This window comes from Podarcis gaigeae, assembly GCF_964106915.1.
Source record: "Podarcis gaigeae genome assembly, chromosome: 17".
Classification (NCBI taxonomy): domain Eukaryota; kingdom Metazoa; phylum Chordata; class Lepidosauria; order Squamata; family Lacertidae; genus Podarcis; species Podarcis gaigeae.
In genome coordinates this window covers 37,099,179-37,117,898 of record NC_139694.1, presented here as the reverse complement: position 1 = coordinate 37,117,898, position 18,720 = coordinate 37,099,179, and the positions used below count along the sequence as shown (strand labels likewise).

The following is an 18,720-nucleotide window of genomic DNA, read 5'->3' as shown; positions in this document are numbered from 1 at the left end:
CTCCCGCAGCAAACTGGAGAAGCCGGTAGGAGGAGAGCGGCGCGCGGAGAGGGCGATCCTGCGGGGCGGATCGACGGGAGCCTTGCGCGTCGCAGGGCAGGCGAAGGGGCGGGCCCGGGTGTCGGGCGGCGGGGAGGGATCGGCACGCAGCACCTCCTCCCCTGGGGAGGTAAGAGCAGCAACGCCGCCGCCGCCGCCGCAGCGCCCGGGCGCAAAGCGGGAGCCTGGAGGTGGGCGCGTCGCCCGGGCGCTGGAGACGGCAGGATCGGGGCCATGTTTCAGCGCGGGTCGCGGCGACGCCGATCCACCCGAGCCGTGAGTCTTTCTCCCTGCGGGGAAGGCGAGGCGGGGAGCCAGCCTGCCGGGACGCCGACGAGGCCCGCGCCGGTGCTGCGCTGGCTGGCCAGGAAGGGGCGGGCGGGCCAAAGGCACCCCAGGCTCGGGGGAAGGGGGTTTCGGAGGGCGGAGAGGGGGGTCCCTAAGGGGCGTTGCTCCCCCCATTTCCTCTCCCCAAGGGCTACTTGTCTCCGAGGGAATCGGGACCTCTGTGCCGGATCAGACCCGAGGCCTGTCTCGCCCGGCATCCTGTTCCTTACGGGAGGCGACCCCCGAGCCGGACGGGAGCGCAACCGGCCTCTCCAGCGCCTGCTGTTCCGCGGCGGGCTGCTTCTGATCTCCGTCGTGGCCAGGGGCCGTGGGTCGATTTATTCTCCATGCATTTGCCTGGTCCATTTTAAAAACCACCTAGGTGGTCACTACCACGTGTTGTGGTAGCGCAATCCAGGGTGGGAAGCAGAATTTCCTCTCGTCTGTCGCGAATCTCCCACCCTTCATCTTATAATAGAGGGAGAAAAGCTTGTTTCTATACACTGACTCGATGCTAGGTGTAATTTTATATACCTGTGTTATATCCCTACCCCTTACTCACCTTTTTTCCCAACCCCCAAACACTGTCCTCCAGTCCTCTGGTCGTTTGAATTGCACTTTACTGCATCCTTTCTAGCCCCACAATATCCTTTTGAGTTTTTGCAACCTGAATTATACACCGTATTCCCAGTGTAGTTCCACCATAGGCTTGTATAAGGGCATTTCAGTATTGACAGTTTTATTTGCAATTTCTTTCCTTATGATTCCCTAAGGTGGAATTCACCCTTTTCACAGCTGCCACATGTCAAGACAGCATTTTCACTGACCTGTCCTTCACAACCTTACAGCCTCTTTTGTGGTCTGGCATCACTAGTTCAGACCCCGATAAGGTTTAAGTGCAATTAGGATTTTGTGAGAAACGTTGTGAAAACTGTATAAAAACCCAAGAACACAGCTTCTACAAAGATTTGTTGGCACCTTTGAAGAACTCTAGGAGGATAATGAGACAGGACTTGCCTTTGCAGAAGCCATGCTGATTCTTCTTCAGAAAGGCTTGTTCTTCTATATGCTTGATAATCTTATCTTTAATAATTTCAGCAAATTTACCCAGAACAGATGTTAGGCTAATTTGTTTGTAATTTCCTAGATTCCCCCAATTACTCTTATTTAAATAGTTTTATATTTGCCACCTTCCAGTCCTCAGGTACAGAGATCAATTCTAGGGAGAAGTTGCATGTTTTTGTTAAAGACCAGCAATTTCATATTTGAGTACTTCAAGAACTTTTAGGTGGATACCATCTGGGCTCAGCATTGTGCTAATTTTTAAGTTGTTAATAAGGTTTACCTCTGTCACCACAGCCTTGCTAAAAAAAAGCCACTTCAGGCATAGGCCTCTTTTGCACTGACATATTGTGAGAGTTTTAAAAGGACTGTTGTACCATAAATAAGGCTTTCTATGGAGCTATTTGGGGACGCAGGTGGCGCTGTGGTGTAAATCACTGAGCCTTGGGCTTGCCGATCGGAAGGTCGGCTGTTCGAATCCCAGTGATGGGGTGAGCTCCCATTGTTCGGTCCCTGCTCCTGCCAACCTAGCAGTTTGAAAACACGTCAAAGTGCAAGTAGATAAATAGGTACCACTCCGGCGGGAAGGTAAACGGCGTTTCCGTGTGCTGCTCTGGTTTCGCCAGAAGCGGCTTAGTCATGCTGGCCACATGACCCAGAAAAACTGTCTGCAGACAAACGTCGGCTTCCTCGGCCAGTAAAGCGAGATGAGCACCACAACCCCAGAGTCATCCGTGACTGGACTTAACTGTCAGGGGTCCTTTACCTTTACCTTTTTTATGGAGCTACTGTGTGGTACAGGACGCGGGTGGTGCTGTGGGTTAAAGCACTGTGCCTAGGACTTGCCGATCAGAAGGTCGGCGGTTTGAATCCCATTGCTCAGTCCCACATGACCTGGAAGCTGTACGTCCCTCAGCCAATAAAGCGAGATGAGTGCCACAACCCCAGAGTCGGCCACGACTGGACCTAATGGTCAGGGGTCCCTATGTGGTGCAAGGGCCTCCCTTTCCTGTGCTCAGAAGAAGCTATGGGGTACTGAGTTACAGGAGATGGCTATGAAAGCAATATAGGTTAGATGTTAAGGTCTAAGTGTTTAGTGGGACACTGAGGTACAGGGAGTATGTGTTGTAAGAGTTATTAAAGGCTTGCTACAGATGTCGGGACTCTGGGCAATATAGGGTTCAGTGGGCCCCTGTCTTGTGCCATTGCATGGGCATCCCAAGGCATTTCAGAGGAGTTATATGGCACCAGGATCTCTTCCCCCTCCGTTCTATGGACCAGAGAAGATGCTGAGAAAGGTTGAGGCCTAGAAACATTGTAAGATGTTCTCTAGAGCAATATGGAGCCTTGTGGGATAATGTGTTGCCCAGCTCATGGAAGGACTGCTGCTGCAGAAAATGCTGTTGGTTCCTGTGTTCCTTGGTTTGGTGGTGTGTGTGACCTTGCACACCCTATAGAAACTAAGCTGTGGTTCATGACTTGAGGGAATTCTGATGAGGATTGTTGTAGCTGTTACCCAAGGTGATTATAATGGCTTACTCTGAGGTGCCAGGGCCCTCTAAGGCCCTAATGAGGTGCTATGGGGTACTGTGTTGCAGAATCCTCAAAAAGTGTTCATGAGGTACTTGGACAGTACTTGCTAGATATTGGGATTCTTGCAAAGAATGTTATAGAGAGGCTTTGGTTTCATCCAGGAAGACTGTTCTTAAACAAAAGCATATTTTAAGGATCAGAATAGCTATTCCTGAACTCCGGAGTAACCCTCCAGATGTTGCTGGACTACAGTTCACATCAGCCCTGGCCATCATGGCCAGCGGTCAAGGATTATGGAAGTTGTAGTTCAACAACTTCTGTAGGGTAACATGTTGCCTACTGCTGCCTTTAGTGTTAAGAGGTCCTGGGTGTGCATTCTTATGGCCTTAAAAGAAATTTCTGGAGTGGGCCATGCAAGAGTAACGTCAGCTTACTTGAGGACTGCAGCAAATTTACTTCAGTGTCAGTGGTTTGGTCCCTGCATACCTCTAAAGTACAACCTCCACACCTATGTTCCATCATGACCAATAACCAAGAGCGTTCGCTTGCACATACCACCGCTGTCCTAAATTTGAGCAGCAATGCCATGTGGATAGAATATTGCATGGGGCCTCTTTCTTCTTGAAGGCCGCACCAGAGACAATGCTAACCTTTGTATTTGTGGGCAGGTGGGGAAGCAGTTGGTGGCTGGGAATATGAAAGTGTTTATTTTAATACATAGGAATATGTTGCATATTCCTATGAAATGCTGCCTTTAGTTGTTTTATATCTAGCATATAACCATAGTCTTGATATATCAGTGCTCTGAAACCTGAGACGTTATAGGCAAGGTACATAGGAACTTTCCTTCTACTGGATCAGGCCATTAGCCCATCTAGGCCCATATTGTCCGCACTGATTGACAGCGGCTCTCCAAGGGCTGAACAGAAAAATATAATTGTGTGTATGTGCAGGTAGCTGTGGAGCATCACATTGCCAAGAGATCCAAAATCCTTTGGGGTCTTTTCCAGGGCTCTCGAGGGATTCTGTGGGTCTCTGAGCTACTGGAGCTTCTACAAAAATTATAGGATTTCGTCTCTTCAATTCCTATTTTGCAGAGGATATACGTCTGTCCCTAAATCTTGCCGCTATGGCTGACACTGAGTTTTCCCAATGTATGGATTGTGTTGTTCTTATAGCATTTTGTATCCCCTTGGTCAAGTGCCATGACGCTCTTGACACTAAATGAGTTAACAGGCAAAGTAACGTTTAAAATTGCCTCTGTGTGCAATTCATTACAGACATCCGACCCTGCCCTGTTGTTGGGGTCTGCAGCACAGGAAGAGGCGATTTAATCTCTTCCTGCTCCAGCTGCAAACTCCCTATCCCCACCCCAATGACTGCAAGGCTTGTGGGGGGAATGAAATTCCCACTGGTGCTATTAACTTCTCTTCAGCTGGAGTCTGGAGATGAGGACTAAAGAGTTAAACCAAAGGCTTAATGGAAGAGGTGGGGTTTGCCAGAAGAGGTAGAAAGGTGGCGAGTTGTGTTGTGAGAGGGAGGGCGTTCTCCAACCAAGGCCTAAGGGGCAAAGAGAGAATGGGCGGAGGTGTTTAAGAGAGCAGGTGACTTTTCGGCAGTTAACCCCAAAGTCGTGGAGTTGAAGGAGTGAAGATCGCAGCTGGCTGGGATCTCTCCGGACGCAAAGGCAGGGAAATAAGGTGGGAAATGAGAAATCAAGCCTGAGAAGGTTGGGTTTGGGGTGATGGGGACCCTGTTCCTGAAGAAGACAATTGAGGCAATTATACAGGAACGGTTCCTACGCTGGAGCTGCCCAGAAGGAGATGATGCACCAGCAGTAAGAAATATGAAAGTTGTGTTGGACAAGAGAAGGCTCCCCTGTAGCCATGGCAACAGATGTGGAGATGCTGTCATTTCAGGGCCTTCTTCAGGTGGACTTATTGTAGACCCTTAGCAGGAGAGCTAGGGCAGTATTCAGCAATTAATGCGTCTAACTTAATTTCAGTGGGTCTACACTAATTAAGACTTACTTGAACGCTCACCTGTAGCCCTTAATTTGTTGAGCTCATGTCCCAGTGTTGGGGTGTCCATGGGAGTGGAGGTTTCTGTTGTTTTCCTGCCTTGCCTCTGCCTTGGGGTGAATGGGGACCAGGTTGTTAACTCTCTGACTGGCCTCCCAGCTGACCTGGTTAGAGCAATCCAGGTTAGGTCCACACCTCTTGTTTGGTTTTGAGGGCTTGGGGTTGACAGGTGCAGTTCGGCAGCTGCAGTGGACACATTTTGTGGGTGCATAAAGCTCGACCCCGCATGATTGCCTCCCCAACGGGCTACCTGCCAACTGACCCGCTCCTCCTCTCTGTTTTCCATCTACTTTTCTTGGAACGTAGATGTGGGTTTTGGAGCAAGATATTGGCAGCGGGCGGAGATCCAAAGGTGAAATTGGGCCCAGAGACTCACAAAATTGTGTGTGTAGGTGTCGAATGGGGCTGGTGGGCGGGTTGAGATTGAGCAAGAGAAAAGGATAGAGAGGTTGTGTAGGAGCAGGAGTTCAATAGGGTTCTCTGTCTATACAATTCGTAATTCGGTGCGACGCTGCAGCTGGGAGCGCCACAGACCCAAATCCTGCCGTAACGGATCAGGAGAAGTCTTTCCCTTTCAGTTAACGTTGGGATTATTTAAGGCATTTTGGGGTCATGCTGGGCCATGGGGTGGGTAGAGGGCTGGTGGGGGTGGCGCGGGTGAAGGGGTTCTTGAACAGGGAGCAACTGCTGTGTGGGAGAAAGCATAGGGGTCCTATACGATGTATCCCAAATCTGGGATTTGGGGGTGGGGTGGGGGGAGATTGCTTATTACGTCAGCCCTGGCAGATTTGATTTCCCAAAGCTGCATCTGATGAAATAGATCTCCGCCTTCCTTGAAATCCCTTCTAAGCTGCAGAAGGATGGGTAGCGGCAGCAGTTGGCAGATGTGAGAGGGAAAGAATCATCTTGCTTGTGGATACGGTGCAATCTCTCTAGCACCACGGAATAAGTTTTGGTTACAGTTTTGCTTCTTCCTGGTGGTGGCTGTCATCTTTTCGTTCCAAAAACCTTATTTCTGTGGGCATGGGTAAGGGGGCCTTTTCCTGAGCAGATATATCTATATCATCTATATCTATATATGAATCAAAGGGTCACATTTGTTTCTCTATGAACAGACAGTTCCTTTCTGATGGCAAGCTCATTTTTAAAGTTGCTGCAACGGGAGAGCCTTTGAGCATATACAGAGTGCTTCTCAAAACTGAAGGGCACACTCTTCTGTTCATAACAACACATGTGTTTAACACACAAACGATCATTTGCTTTACATCTTTATGCTGCGGCAACAGAGTTGAAGACTGAAATTCTGGTAGATGGGTAAAAATTCTGGCCAGGTAGAGATCATGGTTCCCTAGTTTGCTTTTCCTTATTTTTAAAAGTTTCGCGCTGCCTTTCCACAGCTTGAGATGGGTCACATTTTTTTTTTTTAAATGAGAACAATATATAGAGTTGAGAGCAGGTAGTTAAAAGTGAAACTTCAGACTTGGGGGGGGGGGTGTCCAGGGGTGCCAGGAATGTCTCACTGAGGCGCCAGAGCTAGCCTTTTCTACTGCCTCCATCTTGACTCTGTTGTGCTCGGTTTGTCCTTTTTTTCCAAAGGGATTTTTTTCCTGCCCAGTTTCCAGGCACTGCTTCAGCGATTCTTGCCTTGGGGGAAGTGGGAGCGGCTCCTGGCACCTTCTCCCCCCCCCCCTTCCTGGTGTGTCATCTTAGCTGTTCATTGGCGCAAAGAAACCCACACCATAGAGGCAAGGCGGATGAAAAGTGGCAGGAAGGGAGAGTTAGGAAAGTTCTTGTTCCGCATCGAGGCCTTTCCACTTTTACCCTGTTTCACCCCCTAATTATTATTTTTTGAGGCACTTTGCTGCCCACTTTCTCAGCCACCTGCGGTGGCAGGAAGCCAACATCTGGCCTGTTTATGTCTTGCTGAACTGAGCTGAAGCAAGCCCTGGCCTGTGGGTGGCTTCCGGCACCCAAATGAAGTTACGCTTCTCCCACAGTGCCTTGCTGCTCTCAGACGGGAATTAGCTTCCTTACAAATCCTTCTTTAGGCCAAAGTGCAGACAGGATTTCACCCACGAGTCTCCAGCTGCTGCGGTTAACAGTCAGGAGTAATAATAATAATAATAATAATAATAATTTATTTATACCCCGCCCATCTAGCTGGGTTTCCCCAGCTACTCTGGGCAGCTTCCAACAAAATGTTAAAATACAATAGTCTGTTAAACATTAAAAGCTTCCCTATACAGGGCTGCCTTCAGATGTCTTCTAAAAGTCTGGTAGTTGTTTATCTCTTTGACATCTGGTGGGAGGGTGTTCCACAGGGCAGGTGCCACTACCGAGAAGGCCCTCTGGCTGGTTCCCTGTAACTTGGCTTCTCACAGCAAGGGAACCGCCAGAAGGCCCTTGGCGCTGGACCTCAGTCTCCGGGCAGAACGATGGGGGTGGAGACGCTTCTTCAGGTGTACTGGACTGAGACTGTTTAGGGCTTTAAAGGTCAACACCAACACTTTGAACTGGCTAGGAAATCTACTGGGAGCCAATGTAGGTCTTTCAAGACCGGTGTTATGTGGCCTCGGCAACCACTCCTAGTCACCAGTCTAGCTGCTGCATTCTGGATTAGTTGTAGTTTCCGGGGCACCTTCAAAGGTAGCCCTACATAGAGTGCATTGCAGTAGTCCAAGCGAGAGATAACTGGAGCATGCACCACTCTGGCGAGACAGTCCGCGGGCAGGTAGGGTCTCAGCCTGCATACCAGATGGAGCTGGTAGACAGCTGCCCTGGACACAGAATTGACCTGCGCCTCCATGGACAGCTGCAAGTCCAGAATGACTCCCAGGTTGTGTACCTGGTCCTTCAGGAACACAGTTACCCCATTCAGGACCAGGGAGTCCTCCACACCTGCCCAAATCCTGTCCCCCCCAAAACAGTACTTCTGTCTTGTCAGGATTTAACCTCAATCCTTTAGCCGCCATCCATCCATCCTCCAGCCGCCTCCAAGCACTCACACAGTACTTTCACTGTCTTCACTGGTTCTGATTTGAAAGAGAGGTAGAGCTGGGTATCATCCGCATACTGATGAACACCCAGGCCAAACCCCCTGATTATCTCTCCCAGCGGCTTCATGTAGACGTTGAAAAGCATGGGGGAGAGGACGGAACCCTGAGGCACCCCACAAGTGAGAGCCCAGGGGCCTGAACACTCATCCCCCAACACCACTTTCTGAACAGGACCGGTGTGAGGGAATATATTGCCATTAACAAATATGCGCGGGCGTCCTGATTTTGGAAGCACCTGCCCATGTTGGTACAGGCCCCTGTCACTGGGGCCACAGTCAGGGGACCTTGTAGAAATGTCTCTAAGCTTAAGATGCTGCTGCCTGAAGGTCTGAGGCTTCATGAGATCTGCTTTGCAACGGCAGACCCTTGTTCCAAGAGACAGTGCAGCAGCCACAGAGTGGGTTCTGCCATGAAGCTCACCTTGGGCCAGTCAGTATATCTTAGCCTAACCCAGCTCACAGGGTTGTTGTGAGAATAAAATGAGGAGGCGCGGGGCCATGTGCACCAACTTTTGCTCCATGGAGAAATGATGCTGATATAAACACAGTAATTAACAAATAAATGCTGAATATCTTCTCCTAGCTGCCTTGTACCCAGCATTGCCTGAGAATTCTAAGAAACCCCCCCCCCCCCAAAAAAAAAATCAGTGCAGTTTTGAAACCTGTGTTTTAAACCAGAGTTCCTTGATCTCAGGAACCATCGTGTAAAATTTAGTTACCGCTTTCTTAGCCGCTGTCAGTCCAAATGCATAGCAAATTACCAAAATATATGGTCGAAGATGGGAACAGTCACAAAGGTGTGTATAGCTGGTGTCAATAGGAAACTGGTGTGTGGTTGTCGATTCCTGGTTATTCAGGATTCCTGACCGATGGGAGCAGATGGACAGAGCTGGTGTCAATACTGATGGAAATGGGGGTTGCATATTGATCGCAATCAACGGGTGCAAACCATAGCGATGAGGGTGTGCTGGCGGGATTGGCAGACCTGGTGACACACCTGGTGAATGGGTAGATGCTGAACCAAAAACAAACCCCTGTGTTGCAATAAGAACCAGTCACAACAATACAAACACAACATGTAGGCTAATAGTCAAGTCAAGTCAAGTAACCTTTATTGGCATCCCATAAGAACATTCAGAATACATTTAAAATAGCTAGGCCAGTGCGATCTCGTCGCCACCCCAACAGCACAGTCACCTGCCAAAGGGCAGAAGAGGCGAGCAATCCAACTCATCTTCGTGGGTTTCCAGCAAGGGCAGGATCTTCAGCAACAAAAAATCAAATAGAGGAACTTAGCTACTGTCTTGGTGAGCTCCTGGTCTCTCCCCTGTAATAAGAAGCGCATAACCTCCGTCTCTGGTTTCCATGTTGGAATACATAGATGGTCTAGAAATCGTTGGCAGAGATCATCATACATTTTACAGTTAAGGGCCATGTGAGCTAGAGTTTCCACCTGGTGGGCATCGCATGGGCAGATCCTATCTCCTTCTGCCAAACCCACAAACCTGCCCCAAAGGAAGTTAGAAGGATTAGAATTAATCTTGCGGATTAAACCAAAATTGTAAATAATTAAGATTAAATTCCTGCGCCCAAGAGAGTCGAAAATAAAGAGGGGGCATGTTTTTTCCGCAGCTGAGATTAGTTCCTGGTGATCTATGTCCCACAGCCTAGTTTTTAACATGGTCTTGGCGACTGGGAAAGCCCAGGAGATCCTCTGAAAGCCCGAGTTGTAGGCTAATAGTTAGTAGAGAATATATAATAGAATAATGATATCATTCAAATTATAGGAATAATCCAATACTACTGAAGTAGCTCAGTTTTGTTATCATTCATCAGTTGTTTGCCTTGTATCTTCTTTCCAGTTGATGAAGACTATTATAAAACAGTAGTATCATTCTGGAGACACTGTCCTTTTGAGGCTTTTGAGACGTCTTCCATCGAAACTTTTGAAAGACTATTGTGAGACTGCCCTTAGACATCTGTTTTGAACACAGGGCTCGACCGTCCTCGCTACCACTCTCTTATATTGTACATAAGAACTTTGATTGGCTTATTCCTATAATTTGAATGATATCATTATTCTATTCTATATTCTCTACTAACTATGAGCCTACGTGTTGTGTTTGTATTGTTGTGATGGATAGATGCTGGCTTCCGGGTAGGAGTGTGCACTGTCACAATAATACTAACAATTTTATTATTTATGCCCCTCCTATCTGGTTGGGATCCCCCAGCCACTCTGGGCAGCTTACAGCATCTATAAAAATATAGTCAAATATCGAGCATTAAAAGCTTCCCGATACAGGGCTGTACAGGGTGATACTGGTGGATGCTGGTGCTCCTGATGTTTCTGCTGCTGACGACTTGTCCCTCTGTCCCACAACAGCTGCCTGAGGTGGAGGACCCTGACCGGGGCCAACCGTGTCAGAGGTGCGGAGAGCAGTGCCCAGGCTTCCTAGTGCATGGATGGAGGTAGGAGAATGTGCTGCCCCTCCCTCCATCAAATCTCCCTCCATCCTCTATGAGATCTCCCCCTCCCCAACTGTCTCCCTGTTTATTGGACCTCTAGGGATTATTTGTCCTTTGCCATGGGTTGTATCTAACTGGGTCCCTTCTCTCACTTGACACCTCCCATGCTGCTTCGAAGGCTCCCCAACCCCCTGGAGCACATTTGGGGAGGTGGGCTGCAGAAGGAAAGGGGGGAATAAGCAAAAAATGGCCTCTCCCCCAGCTGTCCATGGAAGCCTCCGCTGGATTCAAGAGCCTTCTATGGGCAGAGAAACACAGTTGGATCCAAACCCCTGTGGATCCACGGCCTTTCGGGCTGCCATCTCCTTCCTAGGGAGTAAGTCCCATTGAAGACGGCAGGATGGATTTCTGAGCAAGAGGAGAAACTGCAGGGTGTGCATCTCTTTCCTCCTTTTCTACCTTGCTGATTTGATTCGCTCTGTCTTGCCCGCCTTTCATCCCTCCTGTCTTGTACTTAGCGCCCTGCCTGCTGCCCCTCAAGCCTTTCTGAACAGAAATCTAGATAAGCAAGTTAAAACCTCCCCCCCTTTCCTCCTGTCACTATGGATTCTCTTTATTCCACATCCTTATTCGTAGCTCTAATTTGCCCCTTGCCTCTCTGTTCGCATTCATGTCTTCCTTTTGCAGACACATCAGTCCAGACTCATTTTTCTCTCTTTTTCACATCCAGCCTCCCCTCCCCCCAAAAATTTGAATTTCAGCAGGAAAGCAGTGGAGTGGAAGAGCCTTTCCTTTCTGTCTCTTTCCATCACTCACTTCATTTCCGCCCACCCCCTGTCCCCCGCCCTGGCGTAGCCCCCACCCTGCATCTTTCATTGTCCTCGTTCATTTCCAGGCACTTGTCACGCAGTTGCCTCGCTGTGGTCTTGCAGCCCGCAGAGACTGTAAGACACGGCAGGCAGGAATCTCTCCCCTTCCTCTCTCTTTAATGAGCTGATGGCCCCGTTTTGCAGGAATAGCACAGCCTGCCGTTGGGGCCTTTTCGCCCCACTCCTGCGTTCCCGTTTTGTGGGGCTGGAGAAATTCTCATGATGTACTTGTGCTTAACAGTGCGATTAGGGGTGGGCAATTCATGGGAAGTAAGTGTGGTCTGTGTCATTTGCATTGCAGGGGCCGTGGTAAAACACAAACGTGGGAACTTGTACTGGAAGCCGCCCTTGGGGGATTTGCATGAAGGAGTGGGGCAGGTTAAACCACAGAGCCTAGGACTTGCCGATCAGAAGGTCGACAGTTCGAATCCCCGCGACGGGGTGAGCTCCCATTGCTCGGTCCCAGCTCCTGCCAACATGACAGTTTGAAAGCACGTCAAAGTAAAATAGGTACCGCTCTGGCAGGAAGGTAAACGGCGTTTCCGTGCGCTGCTCTGGTTCGCCAGAAGTGACTTAGTCATGCTGGCCACACGACCCAGAAGCTGTATGCCGGCTCCCTCGGCCAGTAAAGCGAGATGAGCGCCGCAACCCCAGAGTCGGCCACGACTGGACTTAACAGCCAGGGGTCCCTTTACCTTTACCTTTAAGGATGAATTAGCACAGTGGTCCCCCACCACCACCCTGCTTTCTTCACACCTTCAAGTTTGAACCTATCTTGTTATTCGGCTACTCAAACATCCTGTTTTTCACTTATAACTGGTGGTCACAGCGACATTTGAGGTCTCTGCCTCCGTGTAGACTTGGTGCACCTTTTATATTTGTCAGGGTTGTGTCTCTTAGGGCTCAACAGGCGTGCGAGTTATGGCAAAGCGCTGAGGATCTTGAGGCAGCAGTAGAGCTTTGCTGGGCAGCTTGGTTGTCTCAGGGTCTAGTTGGTGTTCAGGGACTGGATCCCTGGAGACATTACGTTTCCCTTCCTCTGCAGGAAGATCTGCCAACACTGCAAGTGCCCAAGGGAGGAGCATGCGGTGCGCATGGTGCCTGTCGACCTGGAGAGGATGATGTGCCGCCTCATCTCTGACTTCCAGCGCCACTCGATCTCAGACGACGACTCTGGCTGCGCCTCTGAGGAGTACGCCTGGGTGCCCCCAGGACTCAAGCCTGAGCAGGTAACCCTAGAGCAGGGTCTGTTTGGGATCCAGGATTGGAACTTCTGTACAGTGGACGCTCGGGTTGCGAACGTGATCCGTGCGGGATGCACGTTCACAACCCACAGCGTCCGCAACTCGCAGCGGCATGTCTGCGCACATGCGGGTTGCGATTCGGCGCTTCTGCGCATGTGCGACCGCCAAAACCCAGAAGTAACCCGTTCTGGTACTTCTGGGTTTTGGCGGTCCGTAACCTGAAAAAATGCAACCTGAAGCATCTTTAACCCAAGGTATGACTGTATCTTTAAAATTATTTGCAAACAAATAATAGGCTTATTATTGAATCACCGTACTTTTCTGTGTATAAGTACGGTTTTTTCTTTTAAAATCATGCTAAAAATTGGGGGTCATCTTATACATTGGTAGTGCATAGGGTGGGCGTTTGATTGGTTGCTGCTGCAGCTGTCAGTGGCTACTGTGCGTGTTATTGGTTGCTGCATCAAAGGTGTTGTTGATTGGCTGATGCTCCGGCAGTTGGGCGGGTGATTGGCAGCTTCTTCCGGTGATGGGACAGACGGAAGGTGGATTTCGCAACACCCCCTAAAAAAAGCTCAACATCCCATGGCAATCCTCTGCAAAAAAAGCTGAACAACTCTGTGCCATCTCCCCCATTTTCTTAAATTTGAGTCCCCCAAAATAGGGGGCGTGTTATACACAGGGGCGTCTTATAGATGGAAAATTAGGGTATTTTTTTTGTCATGTTTATATCTTAAGGTTTTGTGTCCTCAAATGCAAAACTGTCTACTTTGGTCTCAGTTTTGTCCCAGTGTGACTGTCATGGCTCCCCCAACACACACACACTATCCACAGGTGGGGGGCCATAGTTTGGTGAGTGTCCTGAGCGACGTCAGATGCCCTTGTCTTCCCATCCAACTTGGAACTACAGTTCCCAGGAAGAGGAGGGAATGACTTCCAAATCTAGTTTAAGTCTGTAGCGTAAATTGGAGGCCTTCAAAGCTGCAGTTTCATGTCACGTAGCTTTTCTCTTTGAAGGAGGTCACGGAGATAAGTGAGGAAGTAATTGGTAAATTTCAGAAGGAGAAAAATATATGCTCTGTGCTGTTGGAGCCCTGCTAAGTCAAGAGGAGGCAGTTCTTATGAACCCCTCTGGGCCTTTCTGACCCAGAAGTCTTGCTACACCCTTGGCCACGTCATGATAATCTAAGATTATAATAATACCCTTTAAACTACAAGCTGTTCTCTTTGTGTTATTAAGGCTGGTTGTTAGAAGGGGGAGGGAAAAGCAGAGGCTGGTGACTTTGGTAAATAACCACACCGAGACACAAACGCTGGCCTTTGGGATCCAGGATTCCCGTTCTCCTTAAGGAGTTAAATCAGATCCACCGCCAGACAGGAGCCAATTCAACCTGGTAGGGAGTGCAGGCAGCTGCCCTGGAGGGTAGAATTCCACAGGCTCCAGGTTAACCAGGAAAATCTTCTAGGGAGAGCCCAGTCCTCTGTCCACCCACTCAATTCATTTCAGGGTCATTTGGTCTGGAGAGGGAGGGGGAATCTCCCCACCCCTTTCCCCTCATTTCATACAACTGAACGGAGGGAGAACCCCTTACCTTAGGAACAGGTGAAAAGGAAAGTGCAGTCAGGAAAGCACTTGGGAAGGACATTTGTTATATACCGTATTTTTCGTCCTATAGGGCGCACCGGCCCATAGGACGCACCTCATTTTTTGGGGGGTGGGAAATGAATAAAAATATTATTTCCCCTCCCCCAGCTGCGGCTGTCGCCCCAAGCCTTGCGCGCACCTGCCCGAAGCACGGGGCACCCTCCGGAGGGCTCCGCGTGCTTTGGGCTGCAGGCTGCCGCCCCAAGCCTGGCGGGACCTCCCGCCGGGATTGCAAGGCTTGCGGATAGCTTCCTGAAGCCTGGAGAGCGAGAGGGGTCGGTGCGCACCGATGCCTCTCACTCTCCAGGCTTCAGCGAAAGCCTGCATTCGCCCCATAGGACGCACACACATTTCACCTTCATTTTTGGAGGGGAAAAAGTGCGTCCTATGGGGCGAAAAATACGGTATTTATCGCCTACCTTCGGCAGCATAAATCCTTACCCTCAAGTTCACCCTCACAATAACCCTGTTAGGTTGGCTAGGCTGAGAGATGATGACTGGCCCAAAGTCACCCAGAGAACTTTCCCCCCCAAAAGCTATTTTTTATTAAAGCTCGAAAAACAAAGAAAAAGCAATATACAGAAATAACATCAAATATCAAGCATTTTTTTAATAGAAAAACTAAAAGAAAGAAAAAGAACAGACTTCCCGTTCTCCGTCTATCAGCTTAAAAAACTTATTTAAAACTCTTACAGTCATACCTCGGGATTAATGTGCTTCAAGTTAAGTATTTTTGGGTTGTGCTTCGCGGCAACCTGGAAGTAACGGAGCACGCTACTTCCGAGTTTCGCCGCGCGTGCATGCGCAGATGATCAAAATGACGTCATGTGCATGCGCGGAAGCGGTGAAACGCGACCCACAGATGTGCAGACGCGGGTTGCGTTCGCTTCAGGATGTGAACGGGGCTCCAGAACGGATCCCATTCGCATCCCGAGGTACCACTGTACTCCGTAATAACATCCAACTTGTCTAATCTCCTTAAAGTCAACCAGTGCATTTTTTTGACCGCGTGGGGAATGGAACCGAGGTGGTTCTGCTCAGCGTAGACCCACTGAAATGAACAGACATTAGTAAGTTAGGGCCATTAATAACTAGCAAATACTAATCATTATGAACATGTTCACACGCCATGGTAAATCAGTGAATGGTTTACTGTAATGCACCTACCTGGACTGTTTATCTCTTATTTGCTCGCATCCAGAGAAAACAATTAAGCCCAACCAAGGATTGTGGTCTGTTTCATATCAACAAACGACAATCAATAAACTGGAGCAAATCTTCAGTACAGATCATAGTTCGTTGGGACAAAGCAAACCACAATTTCTAGTTCAGATGTAATGCCAAGCCAGGGATCTTGGTTTGTTTCCTTCCATCACAAGCAGTAAGGAGAAAGGCAGCTGCAATTCACTTAGACAATAAGCCGTGGATTATTCCTGGCTTGCTATGACGTGCGAACTATGATGGGCTGTGTGTGGGATCAAAATCCCTTGACCTGTCAGTGCAAGGATTCCCACTAGTGCAACGAGACTTTCCCCACTTCTTCTCCCACCACACACACCCTGGACCCTCCTCAAATCTGCTCTGGGGGGCTGGAGGGGAACCCCCAGAAGAGATTTAGGGGGCTTACAGTGGGAGTGAAGTCCTGTTGCAAAGGGTAATAATTTTTCACTGAGAGCTCATTGTTGAAAAGCAGTATATAAATGTTCCAAATAAATGTACGAAGGGTTGGTTTTTTCCTTTTGTCGCAAGTGTTTTCCTTCTCTCACTAACCCATAATAGTGAATGGCAGCAATTTTTGTGTATTGAGAAGGGGGACTAATAGAATGCATTCAGGGACACATTTCTAGTGAGGAGAAAAACTACTTCTGTAAGATGCAAATTCAGACCTCCACTCATCCCCAGAGCAAAGATGACATTGGGTTGGATCCAGACTAGCAGTGCAACCCCATAGGAGTGTATTCAGAAGTGTGCCCCATTGAATTCAATGGGATCTACTCTCAGGTGAGTGAGCACAGAATTGCAGATTCATTTAGTTGTACTTAGGTCCCATTGAAATCAGTGGATCAAGTGATATTCTAAATTCCATGAGCAATTTACTGGGTCAACTGATGTTCTAGAATTTTCAGGCTAGGATAATCAGTGCACTTTTTATTTTAAAGGAAGTCATTTGGTGTCTGATCTTTACCTTAATAAAATTGAGGATTGTTCAGAACAAAATGGTAGGAAGTTTTTAAAAAGAGGCGGTGTCAATTTAATTACAAACTAGTTGCTGCCTTTTTTTGTAGGGGGTGTGTTGTGAAATCTGATCACTTCAGCAAGGCCAGGCTGTAATCTGATTAGCACAGCTCTTGTTTTAAGCTGATTACTGAGAAACATTTCTTTAAGACTTTCATTGTATAAGGTGTTTACCCTGCTTATCTTGTTGATTATCAGGAGAACTCATGGAGCATGTTGACCAAGAGAGAGTGCTTTTTCTGAGGCCATGCGCTGAGCTTCTGAGCTCAGAGTGGTCTCTATCCCCTGCACCTGAGTAGCTCTCCCTGTGCACTGTTTGGGGAGTTGCTAGGAGTCCGGTTCTCCTTATAGAGCTACAATTCTCAGAGTTCCCTGTGAAGAAGGACTGATAGTTAAACCACTCCTGGAACTGTGAGGGCAATAGGGCATCTTCTAACAACTCTCAGTACCCTTAGCAAACTACACTTCTCAGGATCCTTTGGGGGGAAGCCATGGCTGTTAAAGGGGCATCATTTTGCTTTAAACATGTGGTATGAATGTAGCCCAGGCATGGCCAAACTTGGCCCTCCAGCCGTTTTGGGACTACAGTTCCCATCATCCCTGACTACTGGTCCTATTAGCTAGGGATGATGGAAGTTGTAGTTCCAAAACAGCTGGAGGGCCAAGTTTGGCCATGCCTGGTGTAGCCTGAAGGAGATCACTGCGTCAATCCAAATTCGCTTCCACATTTTGAACATTCCTGTAAAGAACTTACCTTCCTTGGACTCTTGGAAAACTTGGAGACGGAGCAGAAGGCCTCTGCTTGGGCTGCTGGGCAGCAGGACTCTAGCGCTTGTGAGCCTCACTTCTGGTCTCCCCTATTTGACCCACTAATGGCTCTCTTTACCTCCAGGTCTATCAGTTCTTCAGCTGCCTCCCAGAGGACAAAGTCCCCTACGTCAACAGCCCTGGGGAAAGGTACCGCATTCGGCAGCTGCTCCACCAACTTCCCCCCCATGACAGCGAGGTGAGAAGGGCATTTTATTATTCCATGCTGAGAAGGAACAGGATGGTTTAAGAGGGAATGGGTGTGCTTGCGAGCTCAGAGTACCTCGGATTAAGTTCTTAACCTGAAACTGTTCTTAACCAGAAGCACCACTTTAGCTAATGGGGCCTCCTGCTGCCGCTGTGCCACCGCCACACAATTTCTGTTCTCACCCTGAAGCAAAGTTCTTAACCTGAGGTACTATTTCTCGGTTAGCAGAGTCTGTAACCTGAAGCAACTGTAACCTGAGGTACCACTGTACAGATTTTGCAGCAGAATTCAAAAGGATGCTGTAAACTGGGCTCAAACGACGACTCTCATCAGTGCTGGCTGGGGATTATGGGCATTGCAGTCAAACAACATCTGTAGGCCAACAGGTTGATTACAGGTAACCCTGTGGGTGTTGAACAGATGTACGTTCTGCAAGCTCCGTCACTGAAGGCTGCAACTGAGGCCCTGCTGTTAGTCCACTACTTTTAGAAATACAGCTGGCAGGTGCTAGGGACCGGGCCTTTTTGGTGTTGTTGCCTCACATTTATGGAACTCCCTCCCTGGTGAGATCAAACAGGCTCATAGCTATCAAGCGTCCCTTATTTGGCGGGACAGTCCCTTATCCCAGTGCCATGGTCCCGCTGCATGTCCCTTAAATAAGCTACTGAAGGTAATGGGGCCCTTTCTATGTCCAGCTGTCCTTTGTCAACAACAAATTGTTGCTTTTTTGTGTTGAATATATGCTATATGGTAATTTATGGACCTAATAGGTATCTAAAGCCATTTGCACGCAACAATTGTTGCGTAATTGTTGATCCCTTATTTTGGCAGCTGATCCCTTATTTTTGAGGTTGCTGGTCCCTTATTTTCAAATCTGTAAGTTGACAGATATGAACAGGCTCCCTTTCTTTCCATTTGTGAGGTGGGTTTTGGAAAGTTTTCTTCAGACACGTATTTGTTGCAGATTTTCTCTCTGTGTCTGCTGTTTCCTTATTGCTGGATTAGTGTTTTTATTAATCGCTTTGAGTGCATTGATAATAACATATTTTTGAATAATCATTTTATTATTTGTACTCTGCCCACCTGACAGGGTTGCCCCAACCACTCTGGGCGGCTTCCAGCATATACAAAAACATAATAGAATGT

At 48.5% G+C, this 18,720-nt stretch overlaps 1 protein-coding gene and 1 long non-coding RNA gene across 4 annotated transcripts in view; both read left to right on the top strand.

Moving 5' to 3' along the window:
* The window catches only part of LOC310835343, a 233,228-nt gene that overhangs the window by 85,194 nt on the left and 129,314 nt on the right, over window positions 1-18,720 (top strand). The gene's annotated exons all lie outside the window — the stretch shown is intronic.
* Window positions 245-18,720, top strand: part of PRICKLE3 (prickle planar cell polarity protein 3) — a 36,391-nt gene continuing 17,915 nt past the window's right edge. The window contains exons 1-4 of one of the 2 annotated variants that reach the window (XM_083718980.1): window positions 245-315; window positions 10,484-10,569; window positions 12,481-12,664; window positions 17,452-17,565. In XM_083718980.1, coding sequence (XP_083575106.1) covers window positions 274-315; window positions 10,484-10,569; window positions 12,481-12,664; window positions 17,452-17,565 — 426 coding nt within the window. In that variant the 5' untranslated portion in view covers window positions 245-273. Of the gene's footprint in view, window positions 316-2,445; window positions 4,662-10,483; window positions 10,570-12,480; window positions 12,665-17,451; window positions 17,566-18,720 lie in introns of those variants that run through there. The other variant, XM_083718979.1, reaches the window with a different exon arrangement.